The sequence below is a fragment of the Gymnoscopelus microlampas genome (assembly GCF_963454915.1).
Source record: "Gymnoscopelus microlampas genome assembly, chromosome: 13".
Taxonomy (NCBI): domain Eukaryota; kingdom Metazoa; phylum Chordata; class Actinopteri; order Myctophiformes; family Myctophidae; genus Gymnoscopelus; species Gymnoscopelus microlampas.
In genome coordinates this window covers 12,489,886-12,504,363 of record NC_139950.1, presented here as the reverse complement: position 1 = coordinate 12,504,363, position 14,478 = coordinate 12,489,886, and the positions used below count along the sequence as shown (strand labels likewise).

Here is a 14,478-nt window from a genome sequence, read left to right as displayed (position 1 = left end):
GATTGAGGCTTTGTTTTTATGAAATATCCGAGACCATTAGGGTTTTGTGGAAGAGTATTCTATTCTGCTACTTTGACCAATTCAAACACTCTTCATTCTATTGCTAGTTTGACCACTTCTAATACTCTTTAATCTTACAATAACGAATAACCGCTATTGTTGGTGTGCAACATGTTTCCATAGAAGACATGCTGGCTTCTATGGAATCCACATGACTGAAATCAGTCGTGGTGAGTGAGAACTTTAATCCATGTGTTCATAAAGAAGGAACATTTTTACAATAAAATAATATGCGCACAACCGTTTTTGCCCACTGACTCTAAAAGTGAGTCACCACTACCCTGTTGAGGTGGAGTTACGCAGCACCGGTCAGTTAACTTGAAAAGGTAGCTTTTTTAAATGGGGGAGAAAATGGAAAACAAAGGGTGATCCAGCGGACCCCATTTGATAACCATTGGACCTCAATGTAATATGTTCTATTTTTATGTTGGCAACTACCTGATGTCTGCATGTCATAGAATCTCTTTTTCTTCCTTTGTTCTGTTTTATTTCATGTAATTTGATGTTTCTTGTCTCAGTAGACAACCAATCAAGTGATGTAAGTTTGCACGATGCTGCATTCACTTTCTGCCTGAAGGAGGTCTATGACCAAAAGCTTGCAGTAAACAGGGTTTTTTTCCACAGAACATTTGCGCATACGCAGGTTGTCACTCAGAAAATCCCCCTTTGATATGGACTCCACTTCCTCCTCAGTAACGGCACTGTCAACCAGCTCTGTCAACTCCACATTGTTCCTCTGCTCTGCAATGAGCTTCTCTTTAGACAGGGCCACGTCTCCTGGTTCACTGAACAGGGACACCTCTGTCTCACATAACACAGGGCACTGACCTGCTGCGACTCCATTGAAACCACGTCGGTCCCACCCACAACAGCACCGTCAGTCCCATTTAGTGGCAGTGGTGGCCTAGTGGTTAGAGGGGCGGCCTTGATACCGGAAGGTCCCTAGTTCGATTCCCCAATTCATCTCATCAATCATGAATTACCGCTGAATAGCCCTTGAGCAAGGCTTCCATGCAGGGTCCGGCTGGAAACAAGTTTCGTACTTAATCCGACACCCTGGGTAAACAACAAACTTTGCTTTGCTTTGCTTTGCTTTGCTTTACCCTCTATCTATTACTCAAGTCAATCTCATCACCATAGCTTGCCAGCTTCTTATGGAGCTGATGGTAGGTGTTGCGCTCCACCTCAGCAATCCATCTCCCTGAGATCTAGCGCATTATGAAACGGGGATAGACTCCCGCTCTGGCTGATACCAACAATAAGCCTCTCCAACCTACTTACTTACTTACTAGCATGGTTGAAATAGAGTTTGAAGTTACAATGGGTTATAGTAAGGGGCTAAATAAATGAATATAGTAAGGGGCTGATAAAATGAATATCTAGATATTGAATCAAGCAAATAAAAAATAAACTGTTTGGTGTCACAAAAGCCAGAGTAAACATTAAAATGACATCAGAAGTGTTTGAAAGTGAATACCTTTTTTAAGAGGTCACTTTTTTGCCTCTGATAATAAACTGCCCAAAATAGGGATACCAGGTTTAAAATGGTTAAAGGAGCACTTCAGCTGGCATCCCTCCCCCGAACGCGGGCCAATTAATCGTAAGAAAGTTAATCAGTTACACATTAATCAACTATGAACAGGGATTCAGTCTCCTATTTTACTGAACGCTTGGTCAGGGACCACATGCAGATACCTTCACGGACCACCAGTTGAAAACCCTGCATCTATAACATAAATATGTATGACTATTTTTGGGCAAGGTTTCAAGGATGGCCATTCACTTACTCTCAAACGCCAGCCTGACTCTGAAAGAGTGTAGCAGTTATAGCTCAGTGATTCTCAACCTCTTCAATTTCAAGGTTTAGGTTAAGACTTTGACAGGGACCATTTTAGAATTGCAGCCTCCTGAAGGTGTTTCTTTAGGGCAGTTTTGAAAGTGAGTAGGGTTTTACACTCCTTTACTCTTTTTGGTAGGGCAGTCCACATTTTTTGTTGAATAGCATGAGAACGAGTTCATTCCCTTTATTGAGCCAAATCTGGGTTGAACATGATCCGTGGAGCTGACTCTCTGGTGTTATGATCATGGACTTCATTTACGTTTTGGAAGTATTTCGACAAATACAGGGGATCCCAATGTTGTTGCGTATCTTGTAGACCAGGCCCATTGTAAGTTGCTGTACTCTGTCCTCAACCCTAAGCCATCCAATCCTAGCAAAGTGAGCAGGGGTTAGATGGGTTCAGTGTTTGAGGCCAAGAAGTAGCCTTACTAGTTTGTTTTGGTATGTTTGAAGCCTTGTTTTTAAGGCCTTGGTGGTGTTGAACACAGGCCTTGTAATTGTAACAGAGTATTTTATATTGTGGTATTGCTACTTTTACTTAAGTAAAATAACTGAGTACTTCTTCCACCACTGCTGCCTACACTGGCTTCAGGTCCAGTGCATGTGCAGAGGAAGGAAGACGCAGAGAACAGAAGCAGATTGAAACAGATGGACTGCTTTAGCCGAATTAGCCGAAAGACCCTAGTAAACCTGATATACTTTGTTGACCGGGGCCCACGGACCCCCTCCTTTTTCCTCTAGTCAAGGACCCCCGAATTGATGTATTTGGCCGCGGACCCCCATCTGAAAATGTGTTGTGCCAGGGAGCCCCAGAAGAGAAGATTTTTTTTAGCAGAATGTACACAGCGAGTCACAAGCTAGTAGATCTACTATTTTTTAATAAACAACATATAAATGGATAAAGCAGTTCAAATGATTGTGATACTGTATTAAATTCTATAAACTTATTCTGGTCAAATTGTTTACAACAATTCATTCCTTTTTTTTTTTTTTTTTCATTTTGAAATCAAGGGCAGTAATTTCCTCTAGCGTCAATCTGACGCTAAAGGAAATTACTGCCCTTGATTTCAAAAGGCCTTTTTTATCAAACAACTTTTATTTATACGTAACCTAACCTCCCATCTTTTCACCTTAGTGCTACATTCATGGATGTCCCAGAAGTGGCAAAACAGTGCCCTCTGGAGTCACATCTTTCGTTAGGTCACAATCTTGTGAATCCGGACTACGCTACAGTTCTACTAGCCCCTACCCAGTGGCGCGGGAAGGGGGGGGGGCTACAGGGGCTGCAGCCCCCCTGGTGATGGGAAGGGATTTTTTTTTATTTATTTTATTTTTTATTTTTTTATTTATGAGAACGAGAATTAAATAACGTAACCCTAACCCTAAAACCGAAACAAAGTAAAGGAAAAAAAGTGCCAAAACCCACCCAAACGCGCACATTTTTTGGCGCACCTTTCTCTGCACCTTGGAGCAGAGAAATGTCTACGACCCTTTCTCCATTGCACCAACAAATTTAAAGTAATTCAGTACAAGGTGTTACATGTTGTGTATACTAAAAAAAAGCATTACCATACCTAATTCACCAGCAGTGAGTAAGTAGTTACAGGCTCAATCACGCGTTTCAGACTTGCCTCGCCCGGTGGAGCGTGCTGAGGGATCGCGGTGCAGGGAAATGTCTACACACAGTGAGTATGCATCACATTTAAACATTTACCTTTTTGTTTACAAATGAAATCTATGCATATTTTTTGTCTTTTCCAGCCTCTGGACATGCAAGCCTAGCACCTCGGAGCAGAGAAACGTCCTCCACACCCAGTGAGTATTCGTCACATTTTAAAAGGTCACCTTTTTACTTACTAACCAGCCATGTTAAATCTAAGAACATGTGTGTTCTTCAAGAGCTCAACAAGCAAACCAAAAAGCAGCTAGAGGTCCTCCAAGGCATGGCTATCGCTCCAGGTAAGTTTAGGGCACAGCATCAGTAGCGACTGACTTGTACTGGTTTGTCTCCAGCCCTTATCGCTGACCTAGTGATTTCCTACAGCTTGGTCTAGGCCACCTGTCAGCAGAGGACATGTGTGATTGTCAACATCTAAGACCAACCAGTAGGGGTGAGTCTCTTTCAGTATAACATGGTATTGTAGTGGTATGTCCAAAAATGAAATGGCCACAAATGTTCTAGGTCCAGTGATAGATCCAGCATCAGGTCCAGGCACGGTGATGGCTTCAGACACAGTGTCAGATACCGGCACAGCATCAGGTCCAGGACCAGCCACGACTCCAGGTACAGCAACAGCAGTGGCTCGAGGCACTCTGTCAGGTCCAGACAGGATGACCGGTCACACCGCAGTGATGGGTCGAGGGAAACGTCAGGTCCAGACATGACAGATTCAGGGACACCGTCAGGCATGGTGAGTTGTCCAAAGGCCCCAAGTAATGAAGACCTTTATAATTCAGCATGTAGTATTGTGCACCCCTAATTGTTACAATATGACAGATGTATTATTTCTCCTGGGTACGATTTATAGTCATCTGTCTTGGAAAGTTGTAATGCTAAAAATATCGCTTTGTAATTTCTAAGACATACTTTTTGTTCTTGTTACAGGTGCTATGCAGTGACTGAGAGGCCAACATGGGCATTGCCAACACAAGGTAAGTTCTGAGCAATTTCAATGAAGACAGGACACTGGCCAAGAAAACTGGGGGACACTTTTAATTTGCAACCCTTCTCTCTTCTGCCCTTTCTCTCCTTTCTTCCTTTACTGTTCTCTCTGTCCTTGTCTCCTCTCCTATCGGGACACAAAAACTGCTCTTCAATTGTAGCAGTGTTTTGTATTATTGTAGGGTGGAAGTCCTAACCATATTAATAAACATTAAAGAACCTGCCTCTTCAGCGGCCAGTCTCCAGAGAGAGGAGCAACTCCTCAGTGATGTCCAAGCTTTTAATACCCTGGTAGGCTTTACAAAAGTCTGGAAGTAATGAACAGCATAAGATGCACTTTCACACTTTGTATGTTCTTCTGGGGTATGTCAGTGAAAGTTTTCATGGACTTCCAACAGGTGCTGCAACTTTCCCGTAATGGAGGGAAGGACATTAAGGACTGTGTCCACAAAGTTATTGACCGGTATGTTTCAACATGCACTATAAATTAACCCCTGTGTGATGTTTGGGTGCGCTATGGTTTTCAATGAACACTTATTTGGTTAATTCTTCTAGATGAGGGCCTGACTGCATGTTTATATTAATTTGCCTTTTTTTTTTGCTTAACACCTGAACCCTCTGTTATGTCATGTCAATGACATAATGGTTGAACATTAAGTTACAATTAGTAGTATAAACGGTTTATACCATGTTTTACAATAAATCCTAGTCCTACTACATTATTAACATAAATGTAATTTGTTTTTCTTTTTCTTTCTTTTTCATCAGGCTCTTCAGTAACAGCCTGATGGCACAGTTGAACATGAAGGGGAAGGGGAAAAAAGAGAAGACTGCTTTGGAGAAGACTAAGAGGACCTTTTAGAGCAATACAAGGTAAGCCCATATTTCATGTTGACCAAGGACAGACAAGTGGCACCCGCCAATCCCTAAATTTAATTGGGTAAAACATGTCCTTCCCTGTTGACATAATAAAATACAATGCCAACTGTCTACCGTTACCGTTGCTATCATAACATTTTAAATAACTGTGGTGGTTAGGTGTAGAAGGGAGATGGCTTTGTATTAAACTAGTTGTGGATGTACAAGCATTTTTGCATGTCAATATGGAGACTCACAATCAGTTTTATTGTCACTTCCACAATACACACTAGGCATACAGGGGAGCAAAATACCATTCTCCACAACTCATGGTGCACATTAAAAAGAGGCAAACATTTAAAAGTAAAGAGCAGACAACATTGGTAAAAAGTGCTGATGCATTCAAAGTGCAATCCATCTTTCAAGATGTTGGTTTTGGGGGCAATATATGGCGAGCAGTGTTGGGATAGTTACTAAAACATAGTAATATATTACTTATTACATATTACTTGTTTAAAAAGTAATGTAGTTACTTTACTTATTACTCCCTGCCAAAAGTACTTAGTTACTTATTACTTTAGTTACTTTTTTTTCTCGCCCCCAGTAATTGCATCCTTTCTCCCCAAAAGTCAGACTTTGTATTTTCAACATGGTTTAAATGAAAACCATTTGACGACTATGAATTGAATACTAAGGACCTCAATGGAAACAAGTATTTTAAATGTATTTAAAGGGCAAGACCACTTTGGTAGAGGTTTGGGTTGTGTATTTACCTTGCCATGGTGTAACTCCAAAGGTGGACAACAAATCAAAAATAATTGCTCCATTGATTAGAAATTGATAATTCAAAATATGCTCCTCATTGACTTACATCGTACGGTGAAACAGCTCTCAAAGTCACTCTTTTAGCACATAAACAAACACAAACAAAGCTGATTCAGAGCATATAGAACATCACCAAACCCACTACTGATTTTTTTTTTATATAAAAATGTCAACTTCCTGTTGATTTTACTATTTGAAGAACTGGATCCGGATCCGCAGATCCAGTCCGTGTTTTCTTCTAAATAAAAATAGAGTACCACCGAGGCTCGTGAAAAAAAAGTAATAAGTTACTTTTTGAAAAAAAGTAAAGGTAATATTATTACTCAAAACGTGAAAGTAATTAGTTACGTTACTAGTTACTGGGAAAAGGTAATAATATTACTTTAAGTTACATATTACTTTAGTTACTTCCCAACACTGATGGCGAGCATGGGTTCAGGGTTCTGATGGTTTGGGGCAACTGTTGGATGACCTGCTGGTGCTTCCCCCTGAGCTCTTGAACCTCCTACCAGATGGTAGGAGTTCAATCGATCTGTGTATTATGTCAGATAGGGACTAGGACAGCATGTTGCCGTTGCACATTTTTTATTGTCTTTTTCTACTAATCAGATGCAGTCATGAAATTCGACCCAGAAGCCACAGAGGACCTCATAAGGCAGCAAGCCGCAGACCACCTCAAGCATGCTTGAGCGAGAAGGGGAGGCGGAGGACACACAGCAGGCACTCAGGACTGATTTAACTTGAACTTTCACTGTCCATTGTGGGGGATCTTAGTGTCACAGTATTGTACAGTATTGTGTAATTTGAACTTGTGTTCTGTTCAACGAAGTAGCTCTGGTTGGACCGTACCCTGGTAGCTCACTGGCTATTCAGTACAGCACTTGTTTAATATTTTTCAGTTGTTGTGGAACCGGCCCAAGCAAAAAGGTGTCCCTGCAAAGTAGGCTGTGCTATTATGTTTTATTATTATTTTATTTTCATTCGACTAGTGACGTGTAAAAAAAAAAAGAAAAGAGAAGTTAACTGTTCTGTTCTGGATCAAGCTTAATCAGCCCTAGTGACTGCTGTGTGTGTGTGTGTGTGTGTGTGTGTGTGTGTGTGTGTGTGTGTGTGTGTGTGTGTGTGTGTGTGTGTGTGTGTGTGTGTGTGTGTGTGTGTGTGTGTGTGTGTGTGTGTCCTTCTGTATGACCTTTTGTATTCAGTCTTGAAGTAGACTGCACGGAACAACATTGTGGGAGTTAAGTGTCTGTCCCGCTTCTGTTCTGTCAAAAATAATTCAAAGCTGGCTTGATCTGGTCTTTGTTTGAATACTTAATTAGTCAGAAAGGTAAACGTCATGAGGTACGTTAAGGCTAAAAGGATAACACAAGTCCTGGGGACTTGTTTCCATTGTAGTCCTATGAACTAGATTCCCTTTCAGGGGGTCTAGTTCCAGTCCACAAATATTCCACAATCATATGGAATATTTGTGGAATACTGTAATTGTGGAACATTTGCAGGAAAAATAAAGAGATAATAAGGAAATAAGTGTGTATTGAATTGTGATTTATTTGTAAACCTCTGTGTACTGTATTCCCAGTTTTCAGAAGGTGGCATAACCATTTGATCCTGTTCATTTTCCTGTAGCTTTGTTTGATTAGCTTAGCAGCATGTTAACTACTAACTATGTTAAAGCTACAGGAAAATTAATAGGAAATGGGGATTACAGTTATGCACCGAGCCTAGAAAAAGTGTACAAAAGATGTCTATAATTATTTTTTTGAAAGTGAAATATCCCTTTAACTTTCGTTTCTGTAAAATAAATTTTACCGAAACGAAAATTACCAATCGACTCTAAATTGCCTGAAACGTACTCCTAACAGTTTTTTGGGGGGACGATTTTGGCCTCCACACCTGGGGATTTTTTCGGATTTAACTTTCGTTTCTGTAAAATAAATTTTACCGAAACGAAAATTACCAATCGACTCTAAATTGCCTGAAACGTACTCCTAACAGGTTTTTGGGGGGAGTATTTTGGCCTCCACACTTAGTGATTTTTTCGGATTTAACTTTCGTTTCGGTAGTGACACAATGGTGAAAAGATAAATTTACTAAGTCCAGAGCTCGATGTTAGGGACCAAAAAAAGTCACTACAAAGTACTACCAATAAACTCTAAATTGCCTGAAACGTACTCCTAACAGGTTTTTGGGGGGACGATTTTGGCCTCCACACTTAGTGATTTTTTCGGATTTAACTTACGTTTCGGTAAAATACATTTTACCGAAACGAAAATTACCAATCAACTCTAAATTGCCTGAAACGTACTCCTAACAGGTTTTTGGTGGGACGATTTTGGCCTCCACACTTAGTGATTTTTTCGGATTTAACTTTCGTTTCGGTGAAATAAATTTTACCGAAACGAAAATTACCAATCAACTCTAAATTGCCTGAAACGTACTCCTAACAGGTTTTTGGGGGGACGATTTTGGCCTCCACACTTCGGGATTTTTTCGGATTTAGCTTTCGTTTCGGTAAAATAAATTTTACCGAAACGAAAATTACCAATCAACTCTAAATTGCCTGAAACGTACTCCTAACAGGTTTTTGGGGGGAGTATTTTGGCCTCCACACTTAGTGATTTTTTCGGATTTAACTTTCGTTTCGGTAGTGACAAACTTTCGTTTCGGTAGTGACACAATGGTGAAAAAATAAATTTACTAAGTCCAGAGCTCGATGAATGTTAGGGACCAAAAAAAGTCACTACAAAGTACTACCAATCAACTCTAAATTGCCAGCATTTTTCGTCATTTTTCGTCACCAGCATTTTTTCGTCACCAGCATTTTTGGTCATTTTTCGTCACCAGCATTTTTTTCGTCACCAGCATTTTTTGTCATTTTTCGTCACCAGCATTTTTTTCGTCACCAGCATTTTTTGTCATTTTTCGTCACCAGCATTTTTTCGTCACCAGCATTTTTCGTCACCAGCATTTTTTCGTCACCAGCATTTTTGGTCATTTTTCGTCACCAGCATTTTTTTCGTCACCAGCATTTTTCGTCATTTTTCGTCACTAGCATTTTTCGTCATTTTTCGTCACCAGCATTTTTTCGTCACCAGCATTTTTGGTCATTTTTCGTCACCAGCATTTTTTTCGTCACCAGCATTTTTCGTCACCAGCATTTTTTCGTCACCAGCATTTTTGGACATTTTTCGTCACCAGCATTTTTTCGTCACCAGCATTTTTCGTCATTTTTCGTCACCAGCATTTTTTCGTCACCAGCATTTTTTCGTCACCAGCATTTTTCGTCATTTTTCGTCACCAGCATTTTTTCGTCACCAGCATTTTTTCGTCACCAGCATTTTTTGTCATTTTTCGTCACCAGCATTTTTCGTCATTTTTCGTCACCAGCATTTTTTCGTCACCAGCATTTTTTGTCATTTTTCGTCACCAGCATTTTTCGTCATTTTTCGTCACCAGCACTTTTTCGTCACCAGCATTTTTCGTCATTTTTCGTCACCAGCATTTTTGGTCATTTTTCGTCACCAGCATTTTTTTCTTCACCAGCATTTTTCGTCACCAGCATTTTTGGTCATTTTTCGTCACCAGCATTTTTTTCGTCACCAGCATTTTTCGTCATTTTTCGTCACTAGCATTTTTCGTCATTTTTCGTCACCAGCATTTTTTCGTCACCAGCATTTTTGGTCATTTTTCGTCACCAGCATTTTTTCGTCACCAGCATTTTTCGTCACCAGCATTTTTTCGTCACCAGCATTTTTTCGTCACCAGCATTTTTGGTCATTTTTCGTCACTAGCATTTTTTGTCATTTTTCGTCACCAGCATTTTTTCATCACCAGCATTTTTGGTCATTTTTCGTCACCAGCATTTTTTTCGTCACCAGCATTTTTGGTCATTTTTCGTCACCAGCATTTTTTCGTCACCAGCATTTTTCGTCACCAGCAGTTTTTCGTCACCAGCATTTTTGGTCATTTTTCGTCACTAGCATTTTTCGTCACCAGCATTTTTTCATCACCAGCATTTTTGGTCATTTTTCGTCACCAGCATTTTTTTCGTCACCAGCATTTTTCGTCACCAGCATTTTTTCGTCACCAGCATTTTTTCGTCACCAGCATTTTTCGTCATTTTTCGTCACCAGCATTTTTTCGTCACCAGCATTTTTTCGTCACCAGCATTTTTCGTCATTTTTCGTCACCAGCATTTTTTCGTCACCAGCATTTTTCGTCACCAGCATTTTTTCGTCACCAGCATTTTTTCGTCACCAGCATTTTTCGTCATTTTTCGTCACCAGCATTTTTTCGTCACCAGCATTTTTTCGTCACCAGCATTTTTCGTCATTTTTCGTCACCAGCATTTTTTCGTCACCAGCATTTTTGTCATTTTTCGTCACCAGCATCTTTCGTCATTTTTCGTCACCAGCACTTTTTCGTCACCAGCATTTTTCGTCATTTTTCGTCACCAGCATTTTTGGTCATTTTTCGTCACCAGCATTTTTTTCGTCACCAGCATTTTTCGTCACCAGCATTTTTCGTCATTTTTCGTCACTAGCATTTTTCGTCATTTTTCGTCACCAGCATTTTTTCGTCACCAGCATTTTTTGTCATTTTTCGTCACCAGCATTTTTCGTCACCAGCACTTTTTCGTCACCAGCATTTTTCGTCATTTTTCGTCACCAGCATTTTTGGTCATTTTTCGTCACCAGCATTTTTTTCGTCACCAGCATTTTTCGTCACCAGCATTTTTTCGTCACCAGCATTTTTGGTCATTTTTCGTCACCAGCATTTTTTCGTCACCAGCATTTTTCGTCACCAGCATTTTTTCGTCACCAGCATTTTTGGTCATTTTTCGTCACTAGCATTTTTCGTCATTTTTCGTCACCAGCATTTTTTCATCACCAGCATTTTTGGTCATTTTTCGTCACCAGCATTTTTTTCGTCACCAGCATTTTTGGTCATTTTTCGTCACCAGCATTTTTTCGTCACCAGCATTTTTTCGTCACCAGCATTTTTTGTCATTTTTCGTCACCAGCATTTTTCGTCATTTTTCGTCACCAGCATTTTTTCGTCACTAGCATTTTTCGTCACCAGCATTTTTCGTCATTTTTCGTCACCAGCATTTTTTCGTCACCAGCATTTTTTGTCATTTTTCGTCACCAGCATTTTTCGTCATTTTTCGTCACCAGCATTTTTCGTCACCAGCATCTTTTCGTCACCAGCATTTTTCGTCATTTTTCGTCACCAGCATTTTTCGTCACCAGCATTTTTCGTCATTTTTCGTCACCAGCATTTTTCGTAATTTTTCGTCACCAGCATCTTTTCGTCACCAGCGTTTTTGGTCATTTTTCGTCACCAGCATTTTTTTCGTCACCAGCATTTTTCGTCATTTTTCGTCACTAGCATTTTTCGTCATTTTTCGTCACCAGCATTTTTTGTCATTTTTCGTCACCAGCATTTTTCGTCACCAGCACTTTTTCGTCACCAGCATTTTTCGTCATTTTTCGTCACCAGCATTTTTCGTCATTTTTCGTCACCAGCATTTTTTTCGTCACCAGCATTTTTCGTCACCAGCATTTTTTCGTCACCAGCATTTTTTGTCATTTTTCGTCACCAGCATTTTTCGTCACCAGCACTTTTTCGTCACCAGCATTTTTCGTCATTTTTCGTCACCAGCATTTTTGGTCATTTTTCGTCACCAGCATTTTTTTCGTCACCAGCATTTTTCGTCACCAGCATTTTTTCGTCACCAGCATTTTTGGTCATTTTTCGTCACCAGCATTTTTTCGTCACCAGCATTTTTCGTCACCAGCATTTTTTCGTCACCAGCATTTTTGGTCATTTTTCGTCACTAGCATTTTTCGTCATTTTTCGTCACCAGCATTTTTTCATCACCAGCATTTTTGGTCATTTTTCGTCACCAGCATTTTTTTCGTCACCAGCATTTTTGGTCATTTTTCGTCACCAGCATTTTTTCGTCACCAGCATTTTTTCGTCACCAGCATTTTTTGTCATTTTTCGTCACCAGCATTTTTCGTCATTTTTCGTCACCAGCATTTTTTCGTCACCAGCATTTTTTCGTCACCAGCATTTTTCGTCATTTTTCGTCACCAGCATTTTTTCGTCACCAGCATTTTTTGTCATTTTTCGTCACCAGCATTTTTCGTCATTTTTCGTCACCAGCATTTTTCGTCACCAGCATCTTTTCGTCACCAGCATTTTTCGTCATTTTTCGTCACCAGCATTTTTCGTCACCAGCATTTTTCGTCATTTTTCGTCACCAGCATTTTTCGTCATTTTTCGTCACCAGCATCTTTTCGTCACCAGCGTTTTTGGTCATTTTTCGTCACCAGCATTTTTTTCGTCACCAGCATTTTTCGTCATTTTTCGTCACTAGCATTTTTCGTCATTTTTCGTCACCAGCATTTTTTGTCATTTTTCGTCACCAGCATTTTTCGTCACCAGCACTTTTTCGTCACCAGCATTTTTCGTCATTTTTCGTCACCAGCATTTTTCGTCATTTTTCGTCACCAGCATTTTTTTCGTCACCAGCATTTTTCGTCACCAGCATTTTTTAGTCACCAGCATTTTTGGTCATTTTTCGTCACCAGCATTTTTTCGTCACCAGCATTTTTCGTCACCAGCATTTTTTCGTCACCAGCATTTTTGGTCATTTTTCGTCACTAGCATTTTTCGTCATTTTTCGTCACCAGCATTTTTTCATCACCAGCATTTTTGGTCATTTTTCGTCACCAGCATTTTTTCGTCACCAGCATTTTTTCGTCACCAGCATTTTTCGTCATTTTTCGTCACCAGCATTTTTTCGTCACCAGCATTTTTTGTCATTTTTCGTCACCAGCATTTTTCGTCATTTTTCGTCACCAGCATTTTTTCGTCACCAACATTTTTTGTCATTTTTCGTCACCAGCATTTTTTCGTCACCAGCATTTTTGGTCATTTTTCGTCACTAGCATTTTTTGTCATTTTTCGTCACCAGCATTTTTTCATCACCAGCATTTTTGGTCATTTTTCGTCACCAGCATTTTTTTCGTCACCAGCATTTTTGGTCATTTTTCGTCACCAGCATTTTTTCGTCACCAGCATTTTTCGTCACCAGCAGTTTTTCGTCACCAGCATTTTTGGTCATTTTTCGTCACTAGCATTTTTGTCATTTTTCGTCACCAGCATTTTTTCATCACCAGCATTTTTGGTCATTTTTCGTCACCAGCATTTTTTTCGTCACCAGCAGTTTTCGTCATTTTTCGTCACCAGCATTTTTTCGTCACCAGCATTTTTTCGTCACCAGCATTTTTGGTCATTTTTCGTCACCAGCATTTTTTTCGTCACCAGCATTTTTCGTCATTTTTCGTCACTAGCATTTTTCGTCACCAGCATTTTTCGTCATTTTTCGTCACCAGCATTTTTTCGTCACCAGCATTTTTTGTCATTTTTCGTCACCAGCATTTTTTCGTCACCAGCATTCTTGGTCATTTTTCGTCACTAGCATTTTTTGTCATTTTTCGTCACCAGCATTTTTTCATCACCAGCATTTTTGGTCATTTTTCGTCACCAGCATTTTTTTCGTCACCAGCATTTTTGGTCATTTTTCGTCACCAGCATTTTTCGTCACCAGCATTTTTTCATCACCAGCATTTTTGGTCATTTTTCGTCACCAGCATTTTTTTCGTCACCAGCAGTTTTCGTCATTTTTCGTCACCAGCATTTTTTCGTCACCAGCATTTTTTCGTCACCAGCATTTTTCGTCATTTTTCGTCACCAGCATTTTTTCGTCACCAGCATTTTTGGTCATTTTTCGTCACCAGCATTTTTCGTCATTTTTCGTCACTAGTTTTTTTCGTCATTTTTCGTCACCAGCATCTTTTCGTCACCAGCATTTTTGGTCATTTTTCGTCACCAGCATTTTTTTCGTCACCAGCATTTTTCGTCATTTTTCGTCACTAGTTTTTTTCGTCATTTTTCGTCACCAGCATCTTTTCGTCACCAGCATTTTTTGTCATTTTTCGTCACCAGCATGTTTCGTCACCAGCACTTTTTCGTCACCAGCATTTTTCGTCATTTTTCGTCACCAGCATTTTTGGTCATTTTTCGTCACCAGCATTTTTTTCGTCACCAGCATTTTTCGTCACCAGCATTTTTTCGTCACCAGCATTTTTGGTCATTTTTCGTCACCAGCATTTTTTCGTCACCAGCATTTTTCGTCACCAGCATTTTTTCGTCACCAGCA

General features: G+C 40.0%; 1 protein-coding gene across 1 annotated transcript; it reads left to right on the top strand.

The window, feature by feature from the left end:
* Window positions 1-4,514: 4,514 nt before the first annotated feature.
* On the top strand, window positions 4,515-5,424 carry LOC311058537 (uncharacterized protein; the record flags this gene model as incomplete). Its single annotated transcript, XM_084076000.1, has 4 exons — window positions 4,515-4,552; window positions 4,727-4,853; window positions 4,961-5,025; window positions 5,331-5,424. Exons 1-4 carry the CDS (start codon window positions 4,533-4,535, stop codon window positions 5,422-5,424), a joined length of 306 nt encoding a protein of 101 aa, XP_083932126.1. The 5' UTR covers window positions 4,515-4,532.
* Between the last annotated feature and the right edge of the window lie 9,054 nt (window positions 5,425-14,478).